Below are 12,260 nucleotides of genomic sequence, written 5' to 3'. Positions count from 1 at the left end.
CTAACACAAACATTAAATGCCATTAACAATGAACAGAGTTTAATGTTTGTTTTGTCACTAACACAAACATTAAATGCCATTAACAATGAACAACAATGAATGCAGTTGGATGAATGTTTGTTTTGTCTGTCACTGAGGAATTCGGCATAATATAATATTAAACAGAATAGACTTTAAAGGCAGGGTATTATTTTCTTTGGTTATAATAAGTACTAACTAAGTAGGTCTATTCTACTCTTTATTTACTCTTTGTTTATTTATTAAACAGAAAATACAAAGAAATGTTGTATTGAATTCATGGTTCTATGTCTTGGTGTCACCTCGACCCATGATGGACTTCTTAGTGTTTCTCTCAGGTTTCAAAATAATTATATAAGACTTTGGTCCAAACAGTGACACCAAAATTCCAAAGCTAGATGCTAAAATAGCAAAAACCTCCACTACATCTGCATATTTGCCTGGAGAGCTTATATATGCTGGGATGAAGGCTATCCACACGGCACAGAAGATCAACATGCTGAAGGTGATTAACTTGGCTTCATTGAAGTTGTCTGGAAGATTTCTTGCCATGAATGCTAGGAGGAAGCTGAGGAGTGCCAGTAAACCAATATAACCTAATAGCACTGCAAATCCAACTGTTGATCCCACCACACACTCATAGACTATCGTATCACTGTGATAGTGTGTGTTTTTATGAGGAGCTGGTGAGGCAGACACAAGCCAGGCTATGCAGATTGCTGCCTGGATGGAAGTAAGAGCCAGAACTGTTCCTCTCTGCTGTATAGCACCAAACCACTTCATAATGTCTGTACCCCCAGGCTTGGAGGCCTTGAATACAGCCAAAACCACCATAGTCTTTACCAGGATACACGAGACACACAGCACAAAGCTGATCCCAAATGCTGCATGCCTCAGCTGACAAGTCCAGAGCGTGGGACGGCCAATGAACAGAAGTGAGCACAAAAAACAAAGTATGAGTGAAAACAAGAGAAGGAAGCTAAGTTCAGAGTTATTGGCGCGCACCATGGGTGTGCTTCGATGATAGATGAAGATTCCCAGTACAATGGCACAGATAAGTGTGCCCAGCAATGAGATGATTGTCAAGGAGATACCAAGAGCCTCATGGTAGGAGAGGAACTCCAGGCTTTTAGGAACACAGTGGTCACGCTGGGGACTGGGCCAGAAGTCCTCTGGACAACTGGTACACTCTGTAGAGTCTAACAAAGATGACAAGGTTAAAGGGACATACAAGTACAGTATTGTCCTAAAGATACTGTACATTACTACATGGTGTAAACCAACCAGTCTCATTGCTGATTTCTCCCTCAGAACAAGCAATGCAGTCAAAGCAGCAGATAGGTTCCCCTTTAATTCTGGCCACACGGGTTCCGGGGGAACAGCTCTCACTGCACACTGACCGAGGTGGCTACAGAGGAAATTATGAATGATATATTTTTGTACAAACTGAATTACATTCACACCAGCTCAGCATTAGCTATAGAAAGCGGAAGTTACCTTTTTAGATTCAAAGTTCCAGAAGATTCTGTCTTCATCCAGGATGAGTTCTTCACCTGCAGAGGCTAACTTCTTGACCACACCTACATTGTGAACTTTTGTGCTTCCATCAGGGAGCCACACCCAGTTCATGACATCATAGATTGGTAAAGCATCACCATTCTCATCAAACGATACGTGATCACCAAATGGTGTAGAGAAGTTGATCCTTTCCAGGTAATATACAAGCTAGACATGGTGATGACAGAATTATGAAGATCAAGTGACTATAAAAGTGTGTTTTGAGCAGCTGCTCAAAATATTACTTGCACAATGTACATAGACAAGGGAAATAGATTTTGATGTACAATTTGTACTTGAAATTATTCAGACACCACTGCATATCAGGTTTATGGGTAATAATCACAACTGTCCACTGTGTGAGATAAACAACTAAAACTAACAATTTAATAACTACTGCAGGCTCATAATTATTCCGCCCCATCATGACAAGTGTCTTTAGTAATCTTTTGTGTACACCCTTTGGCCTTTTGCTGTTATGAACTGATCCAAATTTTATATATAGTCAGATTGGCCCAGACGCCAGCCAAACCTAAATCATTATTAGTCTAAATTTGAACCCATGCAACTAGAAACATATGTAACCTGTGAAATGAGTGACATTACACCTGCCATGGCTGTATTGTCCGCAAACCGGCACAACTGTGCCCAATAAAAGGCCCTTTTCCTGGCACACAATTCAACATGTCATGGATGGCATGGGCCAGAGCATACACAGCCTTGTACACATTGTACTCTGGCCTGAGGTCAGATACATCCAAAAGTGCAGTTTCTGCTGTTGCTAGGTCCTCTTGTCCTGTACACACCCTTCCACCAGCATCCACCCACTCTGACGGAAGGGGGGGGAAATTACACTGAAATGTGTGCTCCCAAAACCGCCTCATCTGAAGAAACACAGTGAAAACTTAAAGCATAATTCTCTAAAGCACAAAGCTTGTGAATGAACACAAAATTGCAACTTAACCCATTTAGGACTGAGGCCGATTATAAAAAGGTCTTCTAAATCCTGACCTATGTTTTCATCAAATATTAATTCAAAATGACAACAGATATATATGTTGCTATATAGTATAGTATATAGTATATACTGTACATAGCAACAACTAACCCAAAGGGATTTCCCGTCCTGAAAGGTATAGTTACAAAAGGGGATCCCGTACATAATGGGTTTAAAAAACTGAAACAAAAGACTCACTATGTTATTTTCATGGCTGTTGTCAGGGTCAGTGTCAGGATGTATTTTTAACAAGAAGTCCTTTAGACCTGGTATCTCTCCACGACGGATGGCAATGCCCAGGGTGCCTCCCAGGTACGGCATGAAGTCTAGAGTCAGGAGCTTAGGATATGTTGTCCAGGCCTCACTGGCCATCCATTGCAGACCTGTCACATTCTGCTTTACCACCTATATGGTATATAAATCAATGCTATTGAACACCCTTCATGTCTGTGTGTTGATTCACAAAATATTGAACGAATTAAAATGAGAAGTATTAAAAAGTGCCTCTGACAAAACCAGCTAAGTCCATTGGACCCTCAAACACTCTGTCTGTTTGTCTGTCTGTCTGTCTGTCTCCACCACCACCACCTCTCCCCATCTCACGTAAGTATCTGACAATATACAGTATACATTCACAGTACCAACTTTGATGAGGCAGTATTGCTTTGTTTAAAAAATATAATGTTTTCTTACAATTTACAATTTAGGCATTTAGCAGACGCTCTTAATCCAGAGCGATTTACATTAGGCAAGAACAAAAGTATGGGAATACATCACATATATAAAATGCACTTATCAAGAAACATGCGTAAGCTACGAACGTAATTAGAACATATCTATATAATGACACTATACATATTAACTATACATAAGTTCTTGAAAAATTATATACATAATACTATACATATTTAGGCTATATATATTCTTCTTCTTCTTCTTCTTCTTCTTCTTCTTATTATTATTATTATTATTTTAATTTATTTAGAAAGTGGTTAAATTGCAGTCCCACAACCTCCTCCATGAGATGAACCATATTGCTCCCATGTTCAAATGCAATGACCACACGAGCTGTGGATGTCTTCATCACAGTGACAATCCTCTGAAGTTCAGCTGGGTCGTGGTCCCAGGGCAGAACCTCCACGTACGCCAGACAACCAAAACCAGACTGGGCCAGGTCAGACTGGAATGACTGGGCAGCATTTCGGCCATAGGCATCATTAGTAAATAGCAGTCCTGCCCAGGTCCACCCAAACCGCTTTATAATTTGGAGCATAGCTTGGACCTGATGGATGAAGAATGGTGGGATAAGACCTGCTTAGTTTGATTATGCACATACTGTCGTGTAAAATCAGTGAATCTCCTGCGTATAACCCACATTAATTTTCTTTTGATGCTGACCCTGAACCTAACCCTTCAGCTCCAGCAGTATTATACACAAAGAAATGAGAGGCGATATGCAATATCAATAAAGGGAAGTGATGTGTACTACTTGATACCAACAGATGTTTTGTCTGTAGAAGTTCACCTGGAAGGCATCACTTGGGATTGTTCTAAAGAAAGATGGGAACTTATTCCGGTCACTCAGACAGGAGCACGTGGAATAGTAACTTACCTGAAAAATACACAAAAGATATATTCTGTAATATACCTATACGGTACTATAATTCTTTATTACACGGCTTGGTTGAATGCTTGATTCTGATTGGTCAATCACCAAATTCATCGGTCTGTTATTTCTGGATAATGAATGCTCCGCTCTATAACACACCGATGCCAAAACAAACCGTCGGAGCACCTGCTGTGTTCCGCTGATTTACTGCTCCAACATGACAGCCATGATGTAAACACACACACAGTGTCCTTTACAGCAAAACATTGCTCTCAAAAAGGTTTTTGAAAACATTTCAGCGAGAAATAGACGGTGCAGTAGGCTACCCGAAAATGGATTCTATTTGATCAATTCACTTCCTTGTTTTCCGACTGTGCTGCAGCTGGGCAGACGCCGGCCAGCGCGACACTTATGGGAATACTTTCATTACCGTAAGCAAGGAAATATGAGTCGTTTTGTTGTGTTTTGGGTCAATTTATTAATTTATGTATTAAGTAGCCGTGTAATAAGCGGGATAATGTATGGCTGAGTGGTCATTGTTTATAGATAAATCACCTTCAGGCTGATTAACCACTGACGCGACAGCGGAGGTGGTTAATCAGCCTGAAGGTGATTTATCTACAAACAATAACCACTCAGCCATACATCATAGGTGGGCAACTTTGAAGATGGAGAGGGCCACTATATTTATACAGTCACTCCAGAGGGTCACATTGCATATTACGGTCGTAGCAAAAACAGCCAATCTACAAGCTCAAAACGCGTTTTGAGCTTGTAGATCAACTATTTTAGCTATAGTTTATTTTAAATCCTGATTTTTTTTTTGCTATTTTGGAATTGAAATCCTGAAAGATATTTTAGACTAAAGTAATTAAAGCCAGTCATGTTTGCATGATTGGAATTATAACAGAAATTAAATAATATACTTTATCAGTATTCCAATATTAGGGCCACATTAAGTGAAGATGGGGGGCGCATATAACGCAATAACATAATATTAATAATAATAAATACGATTTATATAGCGCTTCAAGGTATCCAAAGTCGCTTTACAGAACAGAAGTAAAAACAAATGTATTAGAAAACTAGTTAAAAGGTTAAAAGGTTACATTGTATAACAATATACAATGTGGCAATCTACTGCCCCCCATGCTCCATTCAAAGTCTGCCAGCTCCACTTACATGCTCTGTAAGTAAATATTGTTTTCTTTATCATGCTGTAGAAAGACTACACTGTTTATCATTATATTAGATTTGTAAATAAACTAAAATAGCCAAAAAGAATAGCCAATTAAAATGGTGATGGTGAAAGAAGAAAACTTACCAAGGACACTCTGTACAAACCTAATACACTAGAGATGGCAATTGAATGTGTTGAGGGAGAGTCGCCCACTATTCCAAGCACTGGAGGGGAGCCAACACAGCTCTCATTCAGTTGAAATTGTTCTTCTCTCCCACTGACCAATGACAAAGCTGAACGGAATGCTACTCCAAGTGTGAAACAATTATCATAGAGACTGTATCCCAGAGTCACGTTGGGTAGCAGGCTGGGGTTTCTGTTGATCTCAGTAATGGCAAAAGCCATGGTCTGGGCCATTCTGAACCCGGGAATGTTTAATCTAACAGACAAAGTTCCACAGTAACCTTGACAATTTATCTTTGTAGAACTACATCAAATAATCCTATGATGCTATAGGCCTATATTAAAACAATGTTCTCTTGCTTGCTTTTTTATGTGTGATACTCACCCATAGCAAATGAGATCCTGTTGCTTGGAGGTGAAAGATAGCTCAGGGAAGGCAGAGGAGAAATGGATGTAAAACAAGCCACCCAGAATAAAGTCCCCAGCCTTGTAAATTCTGTTGAATTTAAACTGTTCCTGTAACTCACAAGAAGAGGAAGGTGAGGAAGACAAAGAAGAGAATGAAGAGAACAATATCAAGCACAAGTACACATATGGAATCAGTTGTATAACTACAGAAGCGTTCATGACTGCACCTCCTCTCCTCCTCTGCACACTTTGTCCTGTTGCTCATTTTTATACACAGTGTTAGGCCATCCCCTGAGCCAACGTATGCCATAACATCATCGATCACACCTTCAACACACATCAACACCCTAGCAAGGCAGAGGCAGAAGAAGAGGCAGGGCTTAACATACGTCAACAATGCTTTCATATCAAAGTCCTGTTATGTCAAATCAAATCAAATCAGATCAAATTAATTTATATAGCACATTTAAAAACAACTCTTCAACATATCAAAAAGAGCAATACAGTACAATACAATACAGTAAAATACAATGCAGAAATATAATATAAGACAGTCAATGAAACAACAGGCAATTAAAGCAAAATAATGTAAAATATAAAAGTGCAGGATCATGAGGGGGATTAAAAAGGCTCAAGTTGTGATTTAAAAGACTCAACGGAGGGAGCAGTCCTAACAGCAAGGGGAATGATGTTCCAAGTGTAGGGGCTGCGACAGCCGCGGTCGCCCCTGAGCCTCTTTTTTGGTGGTGGAATGTGTAAGAGACCGCATTCTTCTGACCTGATAGGTCCTGATTTGTAGACAAAAATGAGGGTTTTGATGTAACAATAAGCCACAAGAGGTCACAAGAGGCTCTCTCTTACCAGGTATTTTATAATGGCTGAGAGGCGTAGTGAGACACAACGCAAAGCGGGAGTCTCCGACCCGCACGGCCTGGGTTTGTAAGGCAATCAAGTGGGGGAGCACTTGATTGCCTTACAAACCCCATCTCAGCTACAGAGCTGCGGAATCAATGTAACGCAGCTGGGAATGATATAAAGTTATTTGGAATGTTCATTTTTGGAGACAGGTATATCTTGATTCTTGGGGTTACCAGAATGCCAAAAAAGCATGTCTAAAATTATTTCTGTTGGGTTTAGCATGTTTAATTAGCATAATTAGCTAATAAATTATCAAAAACGGAAATGGCAATAACTTTGCTTCTAGGTAACTGTAATCTCTAAGTACTGGACCCTCGTCTGGTTCTGACAGACAGGTAGTGTGTGCAGGCTGGGTGGTGTGTGACAATCCTGTTGAAGTATTCCTTTGGTACGGCGACTGCGGCGGCGGGCCCGGGAGAACAAATTAACGGACACGAGACAGTATCACGCTAAGGTTCACAACGTTTATTACACAAACAGGAACATATATAGTGCTGGATCATAATGACGTTGACAATAAGATATGAGACAGAATAACGTGCCTACTCCAGCAAGGCTGACCTTGCTGCCGCCGAGATGTCTCTCGTAGCCTATCTATAAAGTATGCTACAGTACAGGCAGTACACAATACATATCAAGTACACTGTATCTCAAGTTGGAGTACACAGACATGGGCGATCATGATTATAACAGTAACTTATAAAGGTGATCTAAGTTTTGTCTCTATGATCAATCCCACAGTACAAGTTCATGCCCTTTTTGTGACAAAGTGGAGACCGTTTTTCATTGTTTCTATGAATGTAAAATACTGTTTTATTGTTTTGGAAAACATGTTTAATTTGTTTGGTGAAGAGTGTTATAAGCTTTTATTTTGGGAGCAGGTTACAGAAATGCTAACTGTGTTAAATGGCAACTAAGAACCGGAACCTCCTGATGAATAAGGGTTTGCTCAATTGCGTAGATTTGAATGAAATTGCACCATGCTGTTGCTTTTACTGACAAACATTCCATTCCCATGATTCCCATATAGTTAATGTGTTGGTCCGGTATTCTCGCTCATTGCACATGGAGTGCGTGTTGGGGGTCGTTGATATCAGAGCTGTGTCTTTCTTCACAGAATCAAAGGTGTTATGGTCATGATTTACCAGGATCCTGGATGGCTTGATTCTATAGGCTTAAAATAATATATATAAATATTGATGTAAATCTCTATGGGGAAAAATAAATAAAAAAATTTTTTTTTAACTATATGTTTATTGTTTTTTTAGTTTTTCATACATGTACACAACATGGTGATGCTGAAATATAGGAGCGGAGAGGATCAATACAGCAGACCAAGAGACAAAAACAAGACAAAACATTTAGCAGAAGTCAGTATATAAACAGATAAATGAGAGTATAGGTCCTCACAGTGTTGATGCATCAGTGTCCGAGAGAGTCCATAAGATCACTACAGTGTTATGAGGCATTTCCATTATCATTACGAAGCATATTCAACACATCAACATTCGTTAAGAGTTGGGTGAAGGGTCCCCAGACTTCATCATACATTACACTTTTTTTCTTCAAAATATAAGTTCAGTCAGACAACTCACGAATAGATTTACCAATATTTATTACAGAATGAGTAATGAGTTTGCATATGATATTAGACTTGGCGTTCGGCTCTGCTGGATTTCTCCCTGCTCGGCATGGTTAAGCAATAACACAGAATATAAAGAGCAGGGAGATAGATATACAATAACCCCCCATGGGGAACATAAATAGCAGAGCCCACCGGTGGTGCTGGGGTGGAGGTGGGAAAAAACATCACATACAACCAGGGACCATATGCAGAGGAAGGCAGGAAGAGCATGCAGACTGGTGAGCTTAAGTAGCCCGCCCAATTGGTCAGCTGACTGCCACATCAGCGAATGACATGAGGGTCTTGCACACACCGAATACACCCACATAGTAATGCAGCATGTTAACCCCTTGAGTATAGTATGCGCCTTGAGCATGGCATTAACTCCCTTGAGTGTGACTGACTGAACTAACTCCGCAAGCTACGTCTCATTTCAGTCAGACAACTCACGAATAGATTTACCAATATTTATTACAGAATGAGTAATGAGTTTGCATATGATATTAGACTTGGCGTTCGGCTCTGCTGGATTTCTCCCTGCTCGGCATGGTTAAGCAATAACACAGAATATAAAGAGCAGGGAGATAGATACAATAACCCCCCCAACACACATACTTTCGGTGAACTCTCACCGTTGATCCGGGCAGGTGACCCACTATGGATACACAGTGACGAAATGCAAATATGCATTTCTGGAACCTGCCGGATATGCTAACCCCCCCAACAAAGCAGAACCGGAACGCCCTACGGGAATACTCAACCGATACACATCCGTGCAGATGTCCCACTGAGAATAGTGACGAAATGCAAGCTATGCATTTCTGGATTTTGCACGGATATTTTAACTTTTACGTGAGCTATGTGTAGCCATGACTGCACGCCGAGCCGTGAGGCTTACCTCTTGAGAAAAATAATGTGTGGGGCCCCGGCCGATACCTTTGTATGTTCTCCCAGCATGAGAGACAACTATCTGGGATCGGCTGGGGCATACTAACCTTAAGCTTAAGCTGAAAAAGGCCTGCTTGGCTGCGCTCGCCGATAGGCCATTCCTCTATTGCCACTATAGAGGAATATTTTACGCTGCTGCGTGTAGTGCAACCATTCACCGTTACGCCGACGTCCTCAGCAAGAGGAACGCCACCGGCCCTCTGTCAGCAAGAGGAACGCCACCGGCCCTCTGTCAGCAAGAGGAACGCCACCGGCCCTCTGTCAGCAAGAGGAACGCCACCGGCCCCCTGTCAGCAAGAGGAACGCCACCGGCCCGCTGTTTCAGAGCCGCTATAAACATAAGGATATTCTAATTTACGAGAGCTAAGTGTAGCTATGACTGCACGCCGCAGCCGTGCGGCTTACCTGAACTATTTCACAGGGCTTACATGTAGTGCGACCATTGACCGTTACCCCAACGTTAATCTAAAGCCAAAATGAGGAAACCACCATTACCCCGGTGTAGAGGAACACTGTAGAGGAACATCTACAGAGCCATTTGGTCATTAGCTTGTGACATGCCACCAATGAACTACCCCCAGCGACCACCGTATATGCAAGGTAATAAGATTACCATTCCTGATCAGATACAGCACTTGCATTCATTACATCCTGAATCAACACTGAAAGCTCTTCTGATTAGATGCACATAATGATTCATGGGCAGCTGAGGACCGTGGCCTGAGTTTCGGTTGGCGACTGCCGCATCAGCGTGGCAGTAGAATCAGGAGTAGCGAGGAAATGAGCTGAGAAGACCGATAGCCATGGCTTAGGCAGGGCTCACGCCACCTTACGGAGTCCAGAACGCAGCCAAAGCAGGTTTCCCAATGCAGAACTAAAAGACACAAGCAGAGACAGAGTTACTTATACTTCATCCTGACTGAATGATTAAAAGATTAAATAGGGGATCCTAAGCACGGATCGGAAACAGAGATCATGCTGAGGGTCAAGATCAGCAGAAGAGACTTCCCACACCACACGAGCCTGATAAGCCGTTTAAAGAGAGATACCGATATTTAAAGAGAAAAGCCTTAGATCTTAATCCTAGACTATTTAGACACCCAAGTGATAGAGGCCCTTTATGAATTAACTTACATGAGCGGCATATGCTCTTCATGAGGCCTTTGAGCAATTGAATATGAGCTTAAAGAGGTTAAAATAAGCTTGAGTCGTGCAGACCCGAGAACTATTCAAGACCACCCTCGTCCAGAACTGGGATGAGATACACTACTATGTCCCATACAAGCAATCTATGATCATGCTGCAGAATCAGCAGCACTGCACATGGGTGATGGTGATGGACTTACTTCTTTGCCAGATACTAGAACCATCACTTTCGAAGAAAACCCAACCGGCCAAGGCGGCCAACACCGGCTGAAGAAGCATTGGTGAATCTCCTGACTGAGCGACCTTAGGACGTCTGAGATTTGTGCTGAAAGAAAGCTTAGGGCCAAAAGAACATCTGAGGGTCATGAACCTGTTGAACAAATGAGCCACAGATAATAGATAAAACATGATATGCTTTGAGAGAAAGCAAGATATATGCCTGTCCTGTATAGCCACTTATTTTTATTATAATTATTAATACATGTATTACTTTATTTAACATAACACTAAACAGCTTCTATGAGGAAGCAATGACAATGGCTACAGATAATTGACAACATTGATGCCACTAACTATGAATTTATTACTGCATTCATTTAGATTGCCATCCAATGCCATTAGTAGCAATAACTAGATGAGCGGAAAAACAAGCCTTGCTGAGTCATGAGGCCCGGGGGTAGGAGCCCAACTCTTAATCCAGAAGTGTGAGGCGGATTGATGTACACGTACAGCCCCTGGACGTGACACTAGAATGACGCAGGGACTTACTCCATTACGACCGTTGATGCCGAGTGCCGAGGATCGGAAGAGGCACTGGGTTCCCACCTTTCCGGAGGCCCCGGCATGACCCAGCCGGTGATCGAGCCACAACCTCCCAGTCTCGGGGCAGACTCGTCTAGCCGCGAGGCCCCTGGGCTGGTACCAGAACGTGAAGGCTTACAACAAGATTAGGAGTAGCTACCAAGCAGCCACAAAGAAAATCGGCCCCATCCCTACTAACTGCAACGTTAAATAGATTAACAACGAGATATACTGGCCATCTTGCACAACTATAGACTACTTTAACATAAACGTTTAATGAGCACCATGAGCCAAAAGTGTTTCCAGCATTGGATCCATCGTCCTGATGATGCAGTGCTGAATGAGGTCACACAACTAACCAGGGGCGGCCTTAGGAATCTGGAGGCTCGTTTCAAGACCAAATATGAGGCCTCCATAACCTATGACGTAATTATCCTGTTGATACGGGTGTATTGATGCAATAGTTTGACTGTTCAATATTGCACGCAACCATTACTCTCGACAATGATGCAGCGACAACACCACCTCTCCTCATCCTGCTGTCCCTTCACGATAAGTGTCTCCCCTTTACCTCCCAGTGCTGCACATTCACCCATGGTTATTAACAGGAAATAAGTGTAACTTAACATTGTGGGAGAGAGTAAGGCAGCGAGTGAGCGAGAGAGAGGCCAAAGGTGGCGGGGGACACCCGACGGTCAGTCAGCGCTCGGAGGGCCCCTGAGGGTGGAGGCCTGTTTCAGTTGAAACTGGTGAAACATAGCAAAGGCCTCCTATGCAAGTTGCAACTAACCCAACTTATGCTATATCCACTGCGGAATTATAGACATTAAACGTCATCACTGTGATATTTGCCTAATGCTGTTACTCAATA

At 42.0% G+C, this 12,260-nt stretch overlaps 1 protein-coding gene across 1 annotated transcript; it reads right to left on the bottom strand.

Moving 5' to 3' along the window:
• Positions 1 to 303: 303 nt before the first annotated feature.
• Positions 304 to 11,985, bottom strand: LOC306913279 (extracellular calcium-sensing receptor-like; the record flags this gene model as incomplete). The annotated part of the gene is made up of 11 exons (XM_079489870.1): positions 304 to 1,217; positions 1,303 to 1,426; positions 1,516 to 1,743; positions 2,184 to 2,459; positions 2,771 to 2,977; positions 3,585 to 3,854; positions 4,098 to 4,184; positions 5,506 to 5,800; positions 5,930 to 6,060; positions 11,357 to 11,523; positions 11,886 to 11,985. 11 exons carry the CDS (start codon positions 11,983 to 11,985, stop codon positions 304 to 306), a joined length of 2,799 nt encoding a protein of 932 aa, XP_079345996.1.
• Between the last annotated feature and the right edge of the window lie 275 nt (positions 11,986 to 12,260).

The sequence above is a fragment of the Electrona antarctica genome (assembly GCF_951216825.1).
Source record: "Electrona antarctica genome assembly, chromosome: 20".
NCBI lineage: Eukaryota > Metazoa > Chordata > Actinopteri > Myctophiformes > Myctophidae > Electrona > Electrona antarctica.
This window is presented reverse-complemented; position numbering and strand designations above follow the sequence as displayed.